The 22,552-nt window shown below is 47.4% G+C and overlaps 1 protein-coding gene, 1 non-coding gene and 1 pseudogene across 2 annotated transcripts; all 3 read right to left on the bottom strand.

Moving 5' to 3' along the window:
• Positions 1 to 4,537: 4,537 nt before the first annotated feature.
• Positions 4,538 to 6,982, bottom strand: LOC100763670 (annotated as a pseudogene).
• A 4,190-nt stretch (positions 6,983 to 11,172) lies between these two features.
• Positions 11,173 to 11,304, bottom strand: LOC113836663. Its single transcript, XR_003487070.1, has one exon. It is a non-coding gene; the product is annotated as a small nucleolar RNA SNORA70 (small nucleolar RNA).
• Positions 11,305 to 17,495: 6,191 nt separating this feature from the next.
• Positions 17,496 to 19,103, bottom strand: LOC100763957 (mastin). The gene is made up of 5 exons (XM_027424831.2): positions 19,037 to 19,103; positions 18,698 to 18,878; positions 18,239 to 18,513; positions 17,983 to 18,146; positions 17,496 to 17,869 (listed from the first exon to the last, which is right to left on the bottom strand). Exons 1-5 carry the CDS (start codon positions 19,095 to 19,097, stop codon positions 17,606 to 17,608), a joined length of 945 nt encoding a protein of 314 aa, XP_027280632.1. The 5' UTR covers positions 19,098 to 19,103; the 3' UTR covers positions 17,496 to 17,605.
• Positions 19,104 to 22,552: the final 3,449 nt, after the last annotated feature.

Genomic DNA, 22,552 nt, shown 5'->3' with positions numbered 1-22,552 from the left:
TTTTGGCTTGGTTTTGTTTTTAACATTTTATTTACTTTTAATATTTTATTTACTTTTATGCATATGAGTGCTACACTTGTATGTAAGTGTACCATGTTTTTGCAGTACCCCTAGAGACCAGAAAAGGATGTCAGATCCCCTGGAACTGGGTCTGTCAATGTTTTTTTAGGTCCAAGACAGGCCTCCAAAGTGGCAGTGCTGGTGACAATGTCCTGAACAGAAGGACATTGCTCAGGTAAACAGCATCCCTCATAAGGAGGGTTCCTGCTACCAGGAAAGTCACTCCTCCCTCATCCATGAGGGCAAGGGTGCCTCGTTCCTGATTAACAGAAACACCTGCCACAGATCAAAACCCCCATGCTGCCTCCCAGGCCGCTCTGGCCTGTGCCTCTCCTCTCAACACTACCCATCCTCTTCAAATTGACAAGGCTGCTGCCCTCTGCCCCCTGAGAGGCAACCCGGCCAGCCATTTGATTTCCCAAATAAACTTAACTTTCTACCCAGGGAGTGGTCTGGTTCAGCAGTTTCTTTGCACCCTTGGTTACAGTGGCGAGCTTCCATGTTGAGTGCTAGGAACCAAGCAAGCATCTCTAGAAGAGCAGTCAGTGCTCCCAATCACTGAGCTATCTCCACAGCTCCTACTAGATGCTCCTAAAGAAATCATTTAGTGTGCTATATTGTCAACTTAAGACAAGATTGTATGTTTCATCCGAAAAAGTTGTGTTGTTTTCTGATGTCTGTGTTTCAGACTTTTGGCTACTGAGGAAATGTCTTTTTTTTTTTTAAAGATTTTATTTATTTATTATGTATGCAGTCTTCTGCCTGCATGCAGGCAGAGGGCACCAGATTCAAGGTGGTTGTAAGCCACCATGTGGTGGCTGGAAATTGAACTACTCAGGACCTCTGGAAGAACAGTCAGTGCTCTTAACCTCTGAGCCATCTCTCCAGACCGAGGAAATGTCTTCTTAAAGTCAAGGTTTGTTTAAGGATAGGTCTGTGGTGACATCTTTAAATGCTTTGTTAACAACTTTTTTTTTTTTTTTTTTTTTTTTTTGGTTTTTCGAGACAGGGTTTCTCTGTGGCTTTGGAGGCTGTCCTGGAACTAACTCTTGTAGACCAGGCTGGTCTTGAACTCACAGAAATCCACCTGCCTCTGCCTCCTGAGCACTGGAATTAAAGGCGTGTGCCACCAACACCTGGCATTAACAACTATTTTCAAGTGGTTTTAGTACATTTAATAATAGCTTATGTATCTGACTGGAAACAGTTTGGTTATTCCTAAACTTTATATGTTATGCAAAATTTACAGAGTTGTAAATTTTATGCTGTTGTTCAGGGAAGAGGCTGCAACAGCTCAGAGCCAGCCTGAGCAGTGGGCACAGTAGGCCAGAACATGCCCTGCTTCCCTCTGTTAGAAAGAAATTCAGGACACAGAAACCATTGTGCCAAATGGTATGAGCACATAGGACAAGAAGTACACTTAGTTTTTAGTCTAGTCCACATGGTGACTGTGTCTTTTTCCCATTGGCTGAGGTCCTAACTCACAGTCTTCCATGATTGGCTAGTTTTAAAAGAATCAACATGAAAGACCCCTGCCCCTTAGCCCTTTCTTTCTCAAGTTTGTCTCCTCTTCCTCCTGTCGGCGGCTTCCCCGATCCCCACCCCCGGCGGCTTCCACTTCCCCCGCCACCCGCCGCACGCCCGGCCCGAGAACGAGCACCAGGTGGGCCGGCACGAGGGCGAGCACCAGGTGGGCCGGCACGAGAACGAACACCAAGTGAGCCGGCCTGGAGCCCTGCCCCTGAGCCCCCGCCCGATGAGAAACACTCCGTCCCAAGGTCTCCGCCCCCAAGGTCAGCCATCTGGACGCGGAGGGAGGGGGAATTGAGTCTGTTGTACCAGACACCAGACCTTGAGAATATGCTGATCTGGAATGGCTCTGTGTCTCATTTGAACCATCCAATAGAAATGATTCTGTATTTCGCCTCATTTGAAAGACTCTGTGTTTCACCTCATTTGAATAACTCTGTACTTTGCCTCATTTGAATAACCCTGTATAGCGCCTCATTTACATTGACCAATGGGAATAGCTCTGTACAATGCCTCATTAGAATTATCCAATAGAATCCCTGCTTCTAGCTTGCGCCTTTTTCCCTATATAAGGACCCCTTTCCCTTGGCTCGGGGCGCTTGGCCTCACAGAAGCTAAGTCGCCCGGGTACCCGTATCTCCAATAAAGCCTCTTGTGGTTTTGCATCCAAGCTCGTGGTCTCTCTGATTCCTGGGTGCGGGTCTCCTTCTACAAAAGTACCTCTTCGGGGGTCTTTCAAACACAAAGGAAATAAAGGAAAGGGGGAAGAGATTGGCCCCTTTAGAGCTTTAATGTAAACAAAGGTTTTACTAAGATGGGGAGTCAGGGGCTGAAGAGATGGCTCAGGGATTAAGAGCACTGACTGTTCTTCCAGAGGTTCTGAGTTCAATTCCCAGCAACCACATGGTGGCTCACAACCATCTGTAATATGATCTGGTGCCCTCTTCTGGCATGCACTATAAACAAGATAAATAAATAAATAAATAAATCTTTGAAAAAAAAAAGATGGGGAATCAAAACATTTACATAAGGATTTTATAAGGGGGAGAAATAATGAGATTTTAGTTCCTTATCATAAGCACAAGTTTTGTGGTATTTGATTTAAAAAGATGAACATTTAATGTTTCCTACATATTTGATCGTGTGTCAAGCTCACTAGTATAAACTAAGACTGCTAAGGATAAAAAAGAAAGAAAACCACATGATTGTACCTAGATGAGAAAGGCAACTCAAGGAGACTATGGATTACAGAGCACCAACAAGGAAAGTCTTCTGGTCCACCAAGCTGGCCTCACTTTTAAAGGAACAACTGATAAAAATAGTATCTTTTCATGCTGCATTGGACCATCTTCCAGCTACTGGCTCCTGAAACCAACGGGCTCTTGCTTAAAATGAATAATGATAGGAATCAGGGACCCTCCCACCATCTTTAAAAAGGTTTCATAGTGTGTATAATATAATGCTGACCACTTTGTGTCTTAGACTTGGAATAAAAGACATTTTTAAATTGTCATTCTAGGATCTGGATGGCACAGTGCTTAAAAACACTGGATGCCTCCAGGCATTGGTGGCGCACGCCTTTAATCCCAGCACTCGGGAGGCAGAGGCGGGTGGATCTCTATGCGTTCGAGGCCAACCTGGTCTCCAGAGTGAGTGTCAGGATAGGCTCCAAAGCTACACAGAGAAACCCTGTCTCGAAAAACAAGAAAACAAAAAAACAAAACAAAACAAAACAAAACACTGGCTACCTTTTGAGAGAATGTAGGTTTGATTCCCAGAACCCACATGGGGCTTACAACCAGCAGTAACTCCAATTCCAGAGGATCTGATGCCTTCTTCTAACCTCCTTGGCAATCAGGCCTGAATGTAAGTGTATCAATATACATGCAGGTTACATGTATAAAATAAAATAAATAATAAATGTAGTTGCCTTTATGGCTTATTCTACCAAGCCAAAAAATTCTAGTTTTTGCTTTAGAAGTAGCTTCTATATAGTTCTTCTGTGTCTCAATGCTAATTGTTGGCTCTGTGGATAGATACCTCTCATACTATGTAAGCCTTCTAAAGATTGACAGGTTTGGGTTATTTGTAAACTGTGGTATATCGGGTATGGCTGACCTAAGAGTCATTCCTTCTATACCTCTGTTGCTTAAATTGGTCCTAAAGAGTTTATTGGCCCTGGCTCCTTGACACTTGTCACTTACCCCACCGCCACCAACGTGTGACTCAGATCAAACCAGGACAAGAATCTATTAGCAATCATAGGACAATGACAAACAAACTACCAGATGGAGAATGTCTTTAAAGACATTGCTGTTCAGACACAAGGGAGAAGTTGTTAGAACTGAAATTAAGTCACACTGGACCTGGCAGTACTCTCCTGTAATCTCAGCACTTGGGAAGCTGAAACAGTCGGTTGTAAGTTTGAGGCCAGCCTAGGCTTCATGATGAGATCCTGTCTCAAACTAATGAGATGGAGTTAGCTGCTTGGGCCAGCCCTTCCAAAAGAACTAAAAGTCAAGAGGTTATGAAAAAAAAATAGCTCTTATATGTGCTACCACACACTAAATAAATGCATCCTAATCTTGGTCCTACTTGCATTTTGTTTATTATATTTGTTTCATCGACATATTCCACCTCAAGATTGGGGTGCTCCAAAAGAAAGTGGGGAATCATAACTGACCCTGGACTCTCTGAGTGCACCCCCTCCACAGCCATGCCCTCACCTCAAAGACCACTCTGACCACCTTCACTTATTCAGTCAGTTTAATGAGACAAATACAGCCACGCAGCAGCCCACCCCACAGGAACCTGGGCATTCCTGTCAGCAGGGAAGGACGGGCCAGGGAGAAAGGGATGGGCTGCAGGGCAAAGCAGGGCCTAGGAAAGCCAGAACAGAGGCATCAGCAAGCTGTCTCTGTTGCTTGGCAGCAGCCGGTGAACGCATCTACTGGATGTGCCTTTGTATCCAGAATAAGGAACTCTAATCTGGAGAAGACTGCTGGCAGCTTGGTGCTGCAACCCCTCCCCAGCTGACCACTCCCACCTGCATCCACTTTTTGCTCTTCCAGCAGAACAAGGGCCCCCCAGAGTCACCCTGTGGGAAGAGAGGCAGTACCATCAGAGGCAAAGCACAAGGAAGTGCCTGAATCCATCCCCCCTTGAAGGGTAAAGCATCTGGATCAAGAGTAGGAGGGTCACAGCTGAGCCTGGATGACTTACAAAACAGGGCCCTAGGGTGCCAGCACACAGCATGTCCTCAAAGATGACCTTAGTTTTGTCGCTGCCACGCATTTCCTTCCTGGAAGCCTACTCACAGGTCTTGTCATCCTGAATCGGGATCTCCACCTCATACAGCTGATAGGGAGGCTGCAGAGGCACTGGAGGAGGGGTGGGAGGCAGGAAGCAGGAGTGAGGGGCCATGCCCCGCCCCCTGTCCTAACAGATGCACTTCATGTCAGTCACGCTGGCCCTCACTGCTTGGCCTGGATTGAGTCAGAGCCTCCTTTCGCCCATGTGTCCTGGGTGGAACCATGATCTCAAGCTATATTTACAGACATATCTTTCTATTTTAAATGGGTTTACAGTCTATAAAAGAGGTTAGAACTGGGAGGTGGTAGTCCTCACCTTTATTCCCAGCACTTAGGAGGTAGAGGCAGAAAAATCTCTATGACTTCAAGGCCAGCCTGTTCTACAGAGTGAGTTCCAGGACAGCCAGTTCTGCACAGAGAAACCCTGTCTCAAACAAAAACAAAATAAATACATAAATAAATAGATAAATAAATAAATAGGGTTAGTGACCCTCTGAATTCATGTCCACCTAGAACTTCAGAATATGACTTTACTTAGAGATAAATTATTTACATATGTTATTAAGTTTTAAAAAATGAGGCCATTCTGAGGCAGGCATGGTGGCACAGGTTTATTATAATACTAGCTCTTGAGCCTGAGGCAGAAGGATCATAAATTTGAGGCAGCCTAGGCTTCCTAGTGAGTGAGCTTATCCTGGATTTTGGGTGGGCCCTAACTTCCATTGTAAGAGTTCTTCTAGGAGACAGAAGAGAACACAGAGGGGACAGCCACGTGGAAACACTGCAGTGTTTAGTGATAAAGCCACAAATGACAGCATGTGGACCTGGAGAAACTGGAAGGGACAAGGACTGTGCCCTGAAACCAGTGGTGAAAACTTGGCCTCAGTTACTCCAAGATGAAAGCTCATTACCATGGCTTGCACCCTGGGTCTATGGTGCATGGCTACAACATATACAAGAGAAAGGTATGTGTGCACCTAGAGCCTCTGGTTCCCAAAACATACCCAGATCACCCGAAGAAGTGATGTTCCTCTAAGTGGGGATCTAATCAGACTCCCTTCTGCATGGATAGAGCCTGAAAAGCAGCAGCAGCTTCAAGCCAGGGCAACCCAGCTGATTCTGCCTTGGCTACTTGCTGACCAGGAGATCTGAAAATGCCCCTGTGGGCATTTCATTGGAGGCCAAGAAGCCTACCCAATGCAGCAGCTGAGCCATAGAAGAGTCTTGCTTCTACCATTCATTTCCACACTGCCAGCTAGCCCTCTGGGAAGGAACGGGGAACGAGATTGTGCAATGCCCCCTCTGTCTCTCCACCTTTCAACCCCAGCTATGCTTACCTTTATCAAGAACCCCAGCCAGCCAACCAGCACCAGTCATTTGAGTTGAAGGTCAAGTTGTATTCTGGCAGAGAGACTGGCCAGACATAATTCAGGACAGTAGTCAGCTTCAGCAAGGCCAAGTCAAACCTCTTATTTAAATTGTTGTAGTTGGGGTGAATGAATATCTCAGTAGTGTTCAGAAGCTCCTGTTCCTTGTAGAGGTATATTTCCCCCACCTGGATCCCGTATAAGGCTGGGTCAGCATCCTGGCTGGGGGAGAACAGACCTTGGGTGGCTCAGAGGCAGCTGGTCTGGGGTAGCCCACCATCTACATCCTACACCCAGCAGTGTCTCACCTTTGGATGCAGTGAGCAGCAGTTAGTATCCACTGTCGATGGATGATGGAGCCCCCACAGATGTGTTCCCAGCAGCCTGTCTTGTAACTGTAAGTTCTCAGGCTGACCTGCCATGGCCACTTCTCCCGTTGGCTATGGTGGCCTCCCACAATGCCCACTGGCTTGCTTTTGGAGACAGATACTAAAAACAATGTGAACAAGTCAGAGAACAAGGACAAGCCTCCTGCCACCCCATCCTGGACCAAATGTTGTCACCTGATGTTCAGGTAAACCATAGGAGTGAACAGTTGGGTCCAGGATAGTGTCACTGATACAAAGCAGTTTTTGAGGTGTGTCGGGACTTACCAGAGGCCGTGAGCACAGGGCTTCCCAGGCAGGAGAGAGCCAGGAGCAATAGTAAGAACATATGCAGGGGGAATGGAGTGCTGAGAGTGCAAGGCCTCAGCCACCACAGGAACCAGGTACTACAGCTCACCTCCCTGGATGCCCCCCTCAGAACCCCTCTGTCCTCATGAAAGAATCCATTGGGCTTGGTGGAGCCTTCCTGCAACTGAGATGGCACTCAGAATATGGGCCTCTGTACCTCCCTGCTCTGGGCCCACAGTGCTCCTGGCAGGATCCCATGCCCAGCCCAGCACTTCACAGCCACGGGAGTGGGCCCCAAGGACACATCTGCCAGCATCTGAGGGCATTTCTGGTTTGGAGCCTGTGAAGATGCCACTGGCACACACTAGGTAGAAGCCAGGGGTGCTGCCAAACTCTGGAGCTCTTCATCACATATCTACAGTGTCCCATTAAAATGATCCTGGTTCTGTCATAGACACATCCCATCCCACCCATCTTTTAGCCAAAACAAGGATGCCAAAGAAGCTTCTAGACCTCAGCTGAGAATTTGTCAGTAACTGTCTCCCTTCAGTGTCCCTACTGTCCACAAAGGATAATCAGGACACCCACTGTTCCCTCCATAGGGACCGTCAGAAGTAGTTCAGAGCCAGGGTGGTTGGCGACTCACCTTGGCCCCGGAAACACCAGGTCTTCTCATATGAGAACCACTTACAAAGTCTTTGTGAGACCCCTCCAAAAAACAGGTGGGTGGGCTCAGATTGTCTATGGTACAGTCTTTTTGGAGACTCAGTGACAGAAGTAAATGTCAGGTGGAAACAAGACAGACAATTCCCACACTTCTAGGTAAGAAGATGGGTTTATATGCTAAACTGGACAAAGGTGACCCACAGCTACCTGGAGTAAATCCTGGCTTCCTCAAACACTATTAATAAGTCCAACGTCAGTAAAAAGACAACTTGAGAATCAGAACGGAGCAGGAAATGCTTAGATGACTATCTTAATGACTTTGTTTATGCTTCAGGGTTGGCACCGGTGCCAGTGTCTCCTGACAAGATGGAAGTGAAAGCCAACATGGACATGGTCAAGCAAAGCTAGGCCTCCTTTTTAGAGGTGGAACATGATCCTCTGAACAAATCACCTTCATCAGATTATCTCTACTGATTGCAAGAGGCTGTCACTATTATCAATTGTTGCCTGTTGACATTCCTTCAAAGAGGGAGCAGATAGGTTCTTTGGATCCCTGCCTGATAGTGCTGATCATTCTGGAGCTGAAGAAGCAGCTGATTGTCACAGAGTGCAGCACCACTGAAGTAAAATTTCCCTTATTTCATTGGGACAATAGGAACCTATTTCCTCAGGATCAGCACACAGAAGCTGATTCAAGGGAACCAGGCTACATATTGAGCTGGTCAAACTTGGCAATGTGGTAAGCATCGTTCTGGTGGTAATGGTGTTGAAGGCTGAAAAACACAAAGTTGAAGAGGTCGTGGAAAGCAGCTGAGGCTTGACGATTTGTGGCAGGGGCAAATCCCTGCAGAAAAGACATCGGTAATGGTACCGCCTCAGCTCTAGCAGAGACCCCACGCACTGAAGATACCAGGACTCTGAGCTGTTTGTCAAGGGGCACTACAGGTGTGGGTGGAGCTGGCCAAGGAGAGAAGCTCCGTGTTTAAGATGGCAGAGCAGGAGAAATGGGACTTCATGAGCCCTTTGGAGCCTAGAAGATTGTTCGTGAGTCCCCTATGTCAGACACTGAAGTACGGGATTTGAATTTATGCTGCTGGATTTTAGTTTTGCTTTGGTGTGACTTCCTTTATGCGCTAGTTCTTCTCTTTAGGGATAAGAAAAGTTAAATCTATAGCTTTAAAAAAATTGATAGGATCTCAAAGTTGAGAGTCTTTGGGGGATTTTTGGAGTTGGGCTTACTTTATGGCATATCAACAGATGAGACTTTTGAGACAAGGAGTGGAAACTTATGGCTTAAATGACATATTTGTGTATCAAACTGACAAGGAGTGAATTGTGCTGGTAGCTTTGTCAATGTAATTGTCTTAGTCAGTGTTCTATTACTGTGAAGAGAGACACCATGACTGAGGCAACTCTTATAAAGGAAAGCATTTAATTGGGGCTAGCTTATAGTTTGAGAGGTTTAGTTTATTGTCACCATGGTGGAGAGCCTGGTAAGGCACAGGCAGACATGGTGATGGAGAAGTAGTTGAGAGGTTTATATCCAGATCCAGATCCACAAGCAGCAGGAAGAAAGAGACTTTGGGCTTGGAGTAGGCTTTTTGAAACCTCAAAGTCCATCCCCAATAATACCTCCTAATCTTTTCAAACAGTGCCACTTCCTGGTGACCAAGTCCTCAAATCTGTGAGCCTATGGGGGCCATTCTTATTTAAACTATTACAGTGACACAGCCCAGAGTCACCTGGGAATAGAATCACACACACAAAAAAAATCTATCTCAGATTGGCCAGTGGGCATGTCTGCATGGTACTGTCTTGGTTGTTAACTGATGTAGGAAGACCCAGTCCACTGTGAGTGACACTATTCCCTAGGCGGAAAGAGAGTTCTGAACTGTATAAGAGAGGAGCAAGCTAGCTGAGAACAAGGGATGGAACAATTATCCATATTTTTATTCTCCTTCCTGCTTTCACTTCCCTGCAATAACAGATTGTAACCTGGAGTTGTGAGCCACACAAACCCTGTCTGCCCAAAGTTGCCTTGCCAGGATATTTTATCATAGCACCAGAAATGAAAGTAAAACAACCATTTTAACTTGACTGTGCTCTAATTGCAAATGTCCTCTGGATCTGAGAGGTATAGAATATAGTCTCTATATACTCAGGGAGGTTAACTAGATAAGGGCACCATCTGTGTGGAACCAACATCCCGTGCTGAGGGAAGACTTTCCAGGGAAGTTGATTTGGAGTAACCCATGCTTCAATAACACCTCACTTGTGCTCTTTCTAAGTAAGCCCAATAAACTAACTGGTTCCCCCAGGGTAAACTTTAGTGGAATCATACTTTTGAGGGGATAGACATTGTTTAAGTCTCTCTGGGGAAGGGACACTCTTAACAGGTGGCCTCCACCCAGGCCCCAGGGTCAAGGCCAATGATGCTGCTGAGGCCACTTGAACAAAGCTGGGCCCAGCCTTGGGTTTTCTATCATTTGTCTGGTTTGGGGGCTATGTTTGCCTGAGTGCCTTGAGTACCCTTAACAAACGCTCTACAGCTGAGCTCTCTCCACAGCCCTGGAGTTGTCTTAATCCTACCTAAAACTCAGCTTACATGAGGGGATGTGAACTTCAGGAGTCTAGTCTGCAGGAAGTCTCAGAGGGCTAGGAACTGAATTCTTAGGCCTGGTCATCCACTGATGCTCTCCAGTGCTCCTATGTTAACGGATGTGTCCCAGGGTCATGGCACTTCAGGGAGCAAGTTCTACCCCAGACCGGGTTTGAAAAAGAAAAAGAAGAGCAATTTTGCTTTGTTTTGTTTTTTGAGACAGGGTGTCTCTGTAGCCTGTCCTGGAACTCACTCTGTAGACAAGGCTGGCCTCAAACTCACAGAGATCCACCTGCCTCTGCCTCTGGAGTGCTGGGATTAAAGACGTGTACCACCATCACCCAGCAAGGAAGAGCCTTTTAATGCTTCTTAAATTTGTGTTAGAGTTGTGAGAGGTTTGTGAGCTTATTTTGCTTTGCCCAAGTGGCTACAAATCTTTCCAGCTCTCTCCAGTTTTTAATGTCACTTTGAGGACCTGCCACAGGCAGGGTTTTGCCTCCAGGCCTCTCTTGTTACAATAGGGCTTGTCTTGTTGTTGTCATCGTTTTTTGTTTGTTTGTTTTCTCACACAGGACATGAGATTTATCACAGAACATGACTTGGTGGGATGCAGGACAGTACAGTGGAAGTCCTCAGGAGAGCATGGGCTGCCATTTGTACAGGAGACCACAATTGGGAATATATTTCACCCCACAGCCATCAGAAATGAGCTGTCATCAAATTCGTTTGCATTAAACTTGGTGAAAACCCCACTTCTTTGAGGTGTACCTCCCAGTGGCCAGGGACCCTGACCCCAGATCAATCAGGGTCTCACTCACTTGTTCCTTATGCTGCAGTTTTGTTCATGTGGACATGATGAGCTAGACAATGCAAACCCTGACTACCGTGCCCTGGGGCTTCCCAAAGGCACCTGCCTGGAGCCCAGCTTACAACATTGAGAGCAGAGATGTTAATAACCACCAGAAAATTGTCTCCAAGGTCCCTTAGAGCAAACCATAAAGGCAACCTACACACATTCCCAAAGAGGCTGCTGTTTGCAATTATTTCACTCTACTTTCCCATGAGGAGAGGAACACAATTGGTTTAATTGGCTTCAGGATCATTAGTGTTTTGGGGCAGGGATTCCGTAGCCCAGGCTAGCCTTGAGCTCACCACAACCTTCCTGTCTGAATTTCTTGAATGCTAGGATTATAGTCATGAGCCACCATACATGGCTTCATTGGGGTATTTTTCAAGTCCTGAACAGATTACTTAATTCATCAAAGTTTCTGATGCACCCCCTTCTTCCAGAAAGCCTTGGCTCTTCCTTCTGAGACTCTATGGCCAAAATGCTCCATTTGTTTGTCTCCCACACAGGCACAAAGCAAGACTAAACCAATGATTGAGGTTTCCTAGTTTACAAGACAATGCCTACAGAGACGGATCATTGCAGGCCCCATGGGGGCAGAAGGGTGGTTTGCATAAATCGGTTGACAGACTGCTGATGGCTAATGTTTATGAGTTGTAATGAAAGAAAGCAATTTCCCTTTACAAATATTGGAACACACACAGTTGTTGATGGCATGTTTAGTAGAATCACCCCGCCCTGAGGTCAGGGAATGTAACCTTGGCAATGAGAATGTATCGTCATGGATGCTTGGGTTTGTTTGGTTGGTTTGGTTTTTGGTTTTTTTTCTGGCTATTTTTCGGTTTTTTCCAAAGCAACTGTGTACACCGAAACTTTGAAAATATTTTTGTTCTTTGGCTATGACAGAGACATCTTTTTGTCTCTTAAGCAACCCAGTTTCCTTCATCTTAAAAATAAGATGCTTACAAAGAAAACATGGCCAGGGGTGAAGCTCAATTAGTAGTACCTGTCTAGCAAGCATGAAGCCCTAGGTCCTGCCCCTAGCCCTGTATGATGTGGGCATGGTGTAAATCTGTGATCCCAAGCACTATAGAGGCAAAGGCAGGAAGGCCAGAAATTCAAAGTCATCATCAGCTAGGCAGTTGGGTGGAGGCCAGTGAGGGCTTCGTGTGATCCCATCATAATTAAAACACCATATCCAGGGGTGCCTCTGCATGGGGAATGGTGATCCCTCCAGCCATGTTCCCAGCACCAAGTGAGAGTGCCTCAGTCTCATGAGCACCTGAGGTGGAAATGGAGAGCACCCAGCAGAGCAGGAAGCAAGACGTGATGGTCTGTCTGGCTAAAGGTTGTTGGGCTTGGCTGTGTCAAAATGCTTAGAGGACAGAGGAGGGTGACGAGCTCCTTGCTGGGCCTGTACCCGATACAGAGCAAAGTGGTCTGTGGGAGCAAAGTGGTCAGCCGTGGATGTCACCGTCATGAGGCCCTGTGTTGGGCCTCAGATGACAAGTTCATAGCCACTGAGGTAGAGTAGGCTTCCAGATTCCACCCAGACCCTGGCCCAGGACTCCAGGTCTGCTGGAGCCCTGTGTTGTGACCTGTGTGAACTCTGAGGATACTCTCTCACTGCTTGTCACTGAAGTGCTCCCCATAGAACCCCTGGGTCCAGCCCTAGCTGCAGTGTTGCAACCCATTCTGTAACTGGGCTATGCTGTCCCCACCCTGCCTCACAGACTGAACAAATGCTGGATCAACAGCAGGCAGGACCTCGTCTTGCTTAGGAGTATTTAGATATGTGTAACTCTGGCCCACTACTTAAGCCTCAGCTTCTCTTCAAGACCCAGATGGTAGCCTTGAGGAATTGGCTGGTTGGTTACTTTATCTTTCTTTCCAATATGGCCACAATTTAATAACCCTCCTTTTTTCTGCTCTTTACTATGAATTTGACCAGTCAGATCTACATAATGAGACCATTTAAGAAGAAAGTGCCTAACCAATGCCACTGTCCTTAGCAAGAGGGACACAACTGCCCCTGGACCTCACAGTTGGCCAAGGCCCAGCTGTGTTTACAAGAGGAAGAAAAAGAAGGAACACCCAGGGCCTCCAGTAAGGCTACCCGGCACTCCATCCCATCTCCACAACAGTCCAGCAGAGCTGACCACAAAGCTCCCTCCAGGTGACACAGGCAGTCACACTGTCAGCTCAGTGTGTGTGTGTGTGTGTGTGTGTGTGTGTGTGTGTGTGTGTGTGTGTGTGTGTGCATATGGCCAGGCTACCATCGCCTACCATCATCCCTGACTTGGTTGAGCGATGACTCCTCTCTGCTCTGGGTCTGCTCTGACAACCTGCTGCAGGCACACAGCTCTTTATCTCTGGTGCCTGAGGAGTCGCCTAATGCATCTGAAGTACTGAGGAGGAGATCTGGAAGCCATGAGAGTTAATAGCAGGTAGTGAGTGGAACAGGCCACCCAGGGCCAGAAGTATAAGCTATAGGGGATGTTTATAGCTGCTCAGCTGAAGGTAGCATGACCACATGATGCCTCCAGCTGGGAAGGAACAGGAGTACCAATACCCTGATTTTGGTAGCAGATCTTAGTCTTCAGCCCAACCACTGGGTGCTGGCCTCCTCTGCTTGTTCCTCACTAAGAGGGTGGTTGGGTAAAATCTCAGAGCTCTGTATAAGCAGTAGCCAGAACAGATGTGGGTGGCCATGGGGGCACCTAAATGTGTATTCCTGCTGATCGTGTTCTTTGTTGGGCCTCCTTTGGCCAACCTGCCATGGACACCTCCCTGGTGTCCACATTATCAGCCCCTTGGCCTGGGGTGTGAGAAGCAGACCAAGGAAAAGTCTAGGGCCTAGGAAGCTCTTCCCAGAGTGAGATGAGTCAGCCTGTATGGTGGTCACCCTGCTATCCTACCCAAAGTCAAGCCTGGTGTCGAGGACTGGGTTCCATGTTCATGGGAACATCAGGTGGGGTCAGTAGTCAGGGTAGGGCATGGGCACAGGTACCCTCAGCAGGGGACAGTCAGATCACAAGTGCAGGGAAGGCCTGGTGCTCAGCACTAAAGAGGAACCGCTGCATTCTCTGTATGACACCATCATACCCAGCTCTATCTGGGAGGAGAGGGCTTCCTAGACTCCTGGACAATCAGCCCAGGGCCCAAGCACCACCAACTCATGCAATCTAAGGGATTTTTTAATAGTTTAAGGAGTGAGGCTTCCCCCAACAAAGGAAGCAAGGTCATAGGCCCAGGGAGTTCCAGAGTTCTGGGACTAGGCCCCTGCTGAGCTGATAGGGAAGGTAAGGGACAAGGATGCTGGTCGGTTCCAGGGTCTCCCTACAGTGTCCCTGCCTCTCCCTATGAGTGTCTCTGATAGTTTCAAGCATGAGTCCCATAGCTACCTCAAGGCATGACCAGAGCCTTTAAACACCAAGCCTTTCTATTTGTTGAGTCAGGTCATGTGACCCTAGCCAAACCTGAGAGGCTGAACCTGTCAGGACTCCCAAGAGGCCATTCTTCAAATTCAGTGTAGCCTGCTGGAAGCCCCAACCTCCCCAGTGTCCACTGTGCCACGGGGTGCCCAGGAAGTCCCCATCCACCGTGGGTTTTGTGGACACAGGTATCCCAGTAGCCATTCTAGGGACTTGCATCTGGTTTTACAGTTTACAGAGAAATTCAAACTCCAGACTTAAAAAAAAAAAGTTTATTTAGGGTCAGCAAGAAGGCTAGATGGGTGAAGGCACTTGCTACCAATCCTGAAGACCTGAGTTCAATTCCTAGAACCCTCAAAATGGGAGGAGAGAACAAATTCCCGTAAGCTATCTTCTGACCCATGTGCGTACATACATGAACACACACACTCTTCTCTAAATAATAAAAACATAATGGCTGGGCATGGTGGCGCACTTCTTTTTTTATTATTAAAATGTTTTCATTATTTTTACATACCAACCACAGTTTCCCCTCCCTCCTCTCTTCCTGTTCCCTCCCCCCATCTCCCATCTACCCACCCCCATCCACTCCTCCTCACTTAAGAAAGGGTTAGGCCTCCAATGGAAGTCAACAAAGCATGGCATATCAAGTGGAGGAAGGACCAAGCTCCTCTCCCTGCATCAGGTCTTGTTCTTCTCTCGTATAATATAATATATCCCAACCACAGCCTCCCCTCTTTCCCTTCCTCCTGGCCCCACCCCACCCCCAGATCCACTGCTCCTCCATTTCCCTTCAGAAAAGAGCAGGGCTCCCAGTGATAACAACCGAACGTGCCCGCCTTGATATGAGGGTGGTACATTTCTTTAATCCCAGCACTTGGGAGGCAAAGGCATGCAAGTCTCTGTAAGTCTGAGAACAGCCTGGTCTACATAGTGAGTTCCAGGCCACTACATAGTGAGACTGTCTCAAAAATAGATAGATAGATAGATAGATAGATAGATAGATAGATAGATAGATAAATGCAATTTTTTCACTTTATTATTTTTGGCAGCTTTGCTCAGATGTGGTTTACACACCATACAATTTGCCCACTTAGTGAGTCTAGTCCTCCTCATCATAATAGTGCATGCCTGAAATCCTAACACTTGGCAGGCTAAGGCAGGAGGATTGCTTAAAGTTCAAGGCTAGCATGGGCTATGAAGTGAGACACTGTCTCAAAAACAAATCACAAAGAGTGTAGTTGTGTGGGTTTCAACTCATGCCTGGGGGTGCAAGCCATCCTGGGGGTAACACTCCGTGTTACGTCATTTTCCTCACTCTGAAGGACATTTGCGCCTTTTAGCTCTCACCTCCTGTCCTGGTTCCCCTCCCTCACCCCTAGTGGCCACCAGCCCACTCTCTGTGGAGATCAGACCATGTGGTCCTTTGTGACCAGCTTCTTAGTCACCTAATAGAGAACTCCTTCCCACTTGGTGCCTACCTACCCCAGGTAGCCAGATGACTCCCTGATTCAATTTGTAGCTTAGAGACTACCTAACTGCCTAGTGGGTCTGTCCCCTGAGGCTGCTCCACCCAGAACTGTGGATATGGTGACTTACTCACACCAGGGCTTTCAATCTGTTGGTCTGGAGCTAGGTGTCCACAGGTAGACTTTGGAGAGCGCCCACCTACTGGATCACAGGCTACACCTTCCCCTGTACCCTCACATGTCAGATGGACAAGTAAGTTCTCTGGGGTCCCTGTTATAATCATTTCCTAATGTTTTCGAGGTAGAGGCTAGAACCTCAAGAAGCAGAGCTTGGCTACCAACAGTGCTAAGGAAGGGGAAGTCTTTCCTAGGCACTAAGTTGAGAGACACATTTGTAGGCCCCTGAAGAACCTGCCTCCTCTCGTGGCATCCATCTGGGATAAGGTGAAGGCATAATGGCTTCAAGGTGCCTGCAGAAGATTTCAAAGCATCATGGGTAGAAATAAACACTTGAGAGATACAGCTGGAGCTCCTTTGGTAGAGTGCTTGCCTAGCATTCACTAAGCCCTGGGTTTGAGCCGCAGGGCCACATAATGGCATCTGGTAGTGTATACCTGTAAATTCCAGCACTTGGGAGGTGGAAGCAGCAGGATCAGAAGTTCAAGGTCATCTTCAGCTATTTTATAAGTTCCAAGCTAGTCTGGGATACGTGTAACCCTCTCTCAAAAACAAAATGGGCTAGGGATATGGTTCAGTGCATAAACCACCTGTGCAAGCTTTGGGACTAGAGCTCAGATCCCCAGAACCCATAAGAAAAACCAGGTGAATGTGGCAGTCCAATTAAAATCCACCCACTCAAGAGATAAGAGATGAGATTCTTGGGGCAAGTGAGCTAGCTAAACCAGCAGAATGGGCAAGATCTGGGCTCAGTCAGAGACCCAGCATTAGGAAATTAAGTAGAAAGTGATGGAGGAAAGTACCTAATGTCAACCTCTGGCTTGCACACGAGTGTGCACACACACACATAAACATGCACATATGTTCATACAAGCACAGCAAAAATGCAAGAGAGGAAGAAAGAAGGAAAGAGAGAAAGAGAGAGAAAAAAGAAAAAAGAAAGAAAGAAAGAAAGAAAGAAAGAAAGAAAGAAAGGGGCTCAATTCTTTAGAATCTGAATGGCCACATGGGCTCAAAAAGGGGCATTTAGATACCACTAAATGAGGGCTGAAGTGGTGGAGAGTCCCCCAGATCTGAGCTCTGCCTAGGATTCCTGGAGTCTGAATAGGCAAGTAGGAACAGCCCAGGCCCATCCACATTGGGAGGTCTGGACTCCACAGAATAGTGTGGACTAACTTAGTGACTGTGAGAATCTCCTCTTCACAGCACTAAGAGCTTGAAGCCACTAATGGAGGAATGTCCCACTCTACCTGCTCAACCCCAACTCTTAGGGCCAAGCTCTGGGTCCAAAATTCAAACAGACATCAATTAGCCAATCCACCATTTAATGGGAAACAGGGTAATGAGGAGATATGGGCTGCCCAGCTACTTCTGAGAGATGTGACTTTAGCCCCACCCTCCCAGAGGTAAGGTACACTAGAGACTTTAGACCAGGAGCAGAAGGATTTTCATTATCATGGGATAGGGAGGGTTAATAGGGTGAGGCTTGACCAGAAGAAGGAGTGAGGGGGTCAACAAGAGTTGTTAGGGTCTCTTTCGTTGTATGAATCCCATCTGGCCCCATCGAGGGTTCTGGGAACTTAGGGACATAGCGGTTGATCCAGGATATGTAGTTCATCACTCGAGTGTATACACCAGGGAAGTCAGGAAGTCCACAGCCTCTGCCCCAGCTGACCACACCCACCTGGATCCAGGAGCAGTTCCACCTGCATACCAAAGGGCCCCCAGAGTCACGCTGTGGAAAAAGGCAGGAATCAGCACTCCAGGCATTCCATGATGCCAGGGTGGGTGGGTCCCAGTGTCCTGGGCCAGGAAGGGACAGAGGAGAGAGGATAGTCAGGCTGTCACCTGGCAGGAGTCCCGGCCCTCCATCCCAGCACAAAGCATGTCCTCTTTGATGATCCTGGTCTTGCTGTTCAAGGAAGAATTGGTCTGGTACTTCTGCTCACAATCATTGTTTCCCACAATGGGGACTGCTACTTCCCGTAGATGGTAGGGTGGTGGCAGTGGCACTGAGGAGAAAAACCAGTGAGAACCAAAGCTGAGGGCTTCCACCTCTTCCCAACAGTGTTGACAATGGACATTAGGTCTTCCCGATACCCACTGTTGTCCTCGATGACACCCCAGCCAGCCACCCAGCAGGTCTTCCTTGGGGAGACCTTCTGGGAAGCAGCAGGGAGGGTGACAGGGTGGACATGCTCTGACAGCACAACTGGGGTGTCCAGTTTCAGCAGAGCAATGTCTGCACCCCCCAGAGCAGACAGCTTCTCATAGAACTTGGGGTGGCGGATGATCCTGGACACTTTTATCAGCTGGTCGTTTTCATAGAGCCTCAGCTGTCCAACTTGGACCCGAAAGCCACAAGCCTCCAGTTCTTTCCTGGGAGACAGGACAATGAACCCCTCAGAAAGGCTGAAGGGTAAGGAAATTAATCTCAGAACATACATAGGGATCAGGAAGTTCTCAGAAATCCTGCCTCCAAATGGGAACCCTGCCAACAAAGTACCACCCACCTCCCAACGTCCATCTGCTCCCAGACAAGGGAATGGGTAACCCTACTCACGGCCGCACGCAGTGGGCAGCAGTCAGCACCCACTGAGGGTGGATGAGAGAGCCCCCACAGATGTGTTCCCATTTTCTGCCCTTCATGTCATAGAACCTCAGGCTGACCTGCCATGGGAACCGGCTGACTGGGACAGGACAGCCCCCGACGATGCCTACCAACTCCTTTCCTGAGCCAAGGTCTGGGAAAGCAAGTAGGGGCATCAGATATCAGGCAGAGGTTTCCAAGGCTCAGAAGTCATTGAGATTCCTGGCAAATTGACAGTCTGACATAACCCCAGGGGATCTGGAGCAGGAATCTGAGCCTGGGACAGCATAAGGGCTGGGGGTTAGGACTCACCAGGAGTCACAGGCATTGTGCTCCCCAGACAGGGGAGGGTGAGGAACAGCAGCCACAGCATCCCAGAATCACAGAGATCGCTGGTTCCAAACAACGGCTTCTGAACCAGGAGACCTGAGGGCAGAGGTCCTGATAGATAGGAACAGTGTGCTCCACTTTTGTCTTCCCTTGAGGCTTCCCAGGGTCCCATTTATCTTTCTCCCACAGGATGTGGGCATAGAATGCAACATCTGTACTCCAGGGGGTGCATGTTGTGGCCACACACGCATGTCATTGGGGCTGATATGAATTGACCAGTCAGTGCAAGACAGGCAGGGTGGGCTGTGGGGGTATGCCAAACTTGACAGGATGCCCTGTAGTAGGTAAGGCTGCAAACTGGATATTTGAAAAGAGAAAAACAAGATGGAGAAACTAGTCTGCTGGAGAGACTCTAGCATGATCTCCTTCTGTCCTTGGCTAGAGTAACCACCCCTCCACCCACTGAAACCTGGCACCTGGAGCTGTTGATACCCCAGTATGTGAGCTACACTCTCAGAGGTCTTACAGAGTCATTCTGACAGACACAGGGGGCGGGGGGAGGCTCCAAGCACCTGCACAATTGTTGGGTCAGAGCAAGTAGTTGGGTCCCAGGGGACATGGCCACTCCCTGTGGTGACATGCATATGGAAGTGTGGAAGAAAGAGGCCAAGTTGTTGCTGTTACTTTCTGGAAGCCGATTAGCTGGGCATGGAGGTCCATATCCTAGTTGCCTACTGCTGTAAGATCCTAAACACTGCAGACTTCTAGTGTCTCTGGCTCCCAGAACAGCTGGTTCCTTGCCAGTGGCTGAAGCAATTCATGAGCACATTCAGGCTTGGAGAAGAAACAGAGAAGCCCTGCCTTAGGAAGACCTTAGAGGAACCCCCCAAAGCCAGAAGGGGCTCAGGCCTGTGCCCTCAAATCATGATAGACATCCCCTGAGCCTGCCTGCCTCCTCTGTTAAGGCCCTTGGACTCCAAAGATCCTTTGAACCCAGATGCATCTATGGAGCCACAAGCAGCAGATGGGTCCCTGGAGTGAATTGTCCTTGTTTCACCTTGGTCCTGCAACCTTTTCTATGCTGGTTGAAGATGCGTTAGAAACATCTGAGGCTTAGAGGACAGAATATTTTTCTGAGTGTGTGTGTGCTGAGGCAGGGCAGGTGACATGAGAGATAGCATCCTGATGCAGGAGCAAAGAGCAGCAGGTGTTCTGATGCTATAGGCATTGAGGGGCTCTGTGTGTTCATTGAGAAGGGGAACCTTGCTGTGGCTTAAACTATGCCCCCAAATTCACCCAGGACTTCATAAGGTGGCCAAATTTGGACAAGAGGGTCTCCTATTTGCTTCCTGGGTGCTGGAATTATAGGCATGTGCCTCCACACCCATCTGGATTCCCTCTTGAAGACCCCAGGACCTAACCAAAATTTACCTCTGCTCCATACTCAGTGTTGCAACAGGAAGTTAGACAAGAGCAACAGTGAGCAGTTACCAACCTCTGTCTTGGACCACAGGTCCAGTTTGCATCCCTGCTAAACCAAAGAATACCACTTACCCTGCTGGACAGCCAAATGCTATTTAGATAGCTGGGGAATAATACTGAGAGATGGGCTGAAAAGAACATAGATGCCATATGTTTGTTTGTTTTTTAAGATTTTTTTTTTTTTTTGGTTTTTCGAGACAGGGTTTCTCTGTAGCTTTGGAGCCTATCCTGGCACTCGCTCTGGAGACCAGGCTGGCCTCGAACTCACAGAGATCCACCTGCCTCTGCCTCCCGAGTGCTGGGATTAAAGGCGTGCACCACCAACGCCCGGCCATAGATGCCATTTGTTAGCCAGACCCCCTAGAACACCTTCCCATGTGCTGACAGGTGACCCTAGTCCCTGTTTCTGACCACTGAAGCCATACAAAGTCACCAGCTCTCCTCCAGGGACACCCCTCAATGCTGCAGCTAAGGTAGGTCTTGTCCTGTCATATAAATCACTGTGACAATAGATAATGATGCCGGACACCATGCTCCCCAGAGGCACCACGTCACCCCTGATGAACCCAGAGACATCACCCACCCGAGGCAGCCAATATTTTCAATAGAGCTTGGACAGTAAAGGACTGACCATAGCCCTCAGGGAGGATATTCCTCAACACTGCCGTGTGTATCTGTGCCTGCCACAGAACCTGTAAGTCAAGGAAACTAAGCCATCATCTCATGGTTGTAGGACTCCACTGTTCAGCCAGGTATGGTGGTGGGTATCTTTTATCTCAGCATTCAGGAAGCAGAGTCCTGCAGGTCTCTGTGAATTAGAGGCCAACCTGATCTATACAAGGAGCTCCAGGCCAACCAAGGTTATATGATAAGATTTTATCTAAAAAAATAAAATAAGATTCCATAATCTATCCATGACACAGTGTCTTGCTGGTTTGTGCTAGTGCTGGTGTTTGTACTTCTTTCATAAGGTTTAGAACAGGAATTTATCTAAGCTGGCACTTGGGAGGCTGAGAGGGCTTGATTTCTTTCTTCCTTCCATCCTTTCTTTTTTCTTTCTTTCTTTCTTTATCTTTCCTTTTTTCCTTTTTTTTTTTTTTTTTTTTTTTTTTGTAGCCCAGGCTGTGACCTCCAGGCCTGCCAGAGTTGTGTCATATGACCCTGTCAGAAAGAAAGAAAAGAGATGGGAAAGGAAAGGAAAAAGAAATAGGAGGTAGTACTGCTGGAAGGATCAGCCTTCAGCAGCTCAGGAATTAAAGGGGAGCCGTGGACTCAAGCAACTAATCATTCAATTGCCATTCTATCTGAGAGAGTAAAACTTAATTCTCTGGGGCTGACGAAAAAAGGAAACGCGCGCACGCGCATGCACACACACACACACACACACACACACACACAGCTCCAACATGTCAGGATCTCACCTAAAGTGCTGATGGATGGCAAATCTTCAGCAGGTCAGAGAAACTGAAGAGGAGATGCAGAGCAGGTGAACTACTGGACAGACAGACGCATGAGGACTTTTCTGAAGGCCGAAGCTTAGTTCTTCGCTTTATTATTCTTTTTGTTGCTTGTTCTACTCTATTCCTTTTCTGTTCTGTTCTTCTACCCTGATTTTTTCTTTCTGTGTGTCTTTATTTTTTCCCTTCTAGCTTATATATCCCAGCAGAATCTTCCAAGCAATATAAAAGTTATAATAAGGTTACATTCTATTTCTTAAGTGAATGATTACAATGAATACAAGTAAAAAACATGTTTCCCATTTCCCTACATGAGTAAATATTTTACATATTGCAGGTGAAAAACAAATTACCCCCAAGAAGCCACACACAGTTAAACATTTAACTTTTGGACTTCCCATAGACCAGGGGCTTTTCAGCCATAACTGTTTCCATAGGCAGTAGTTTATAATAAATACCAGGAAAACAGGTTTCTAGTTTCACTTTTTATATTTTAGAGTTCTGCCTAATTATCTTAACTAACCAACCAATTCTTTGTTTTTTTTTTAGTTGCATAAAG

Source organism: Cricetulus griseus, chromosome 7 (assembly GCF_003668045.3).
Source record: "Cricetulus griseus strain 17A/GY chromosome 7, alternate assembly CriGri-PICRH-1.0, whole genome shotgun sequence".
Classification (NCBI taxonomy): domain Eukaryota; kingdom Metazoa; phylum Chordata; class Mammalia; order Rodentia; family Cricetidae; genus Cricetulus; species Cricetulus griseus.
This window is presented reverse-complemented; position numbering and strand designations above follow the sequence as displayed.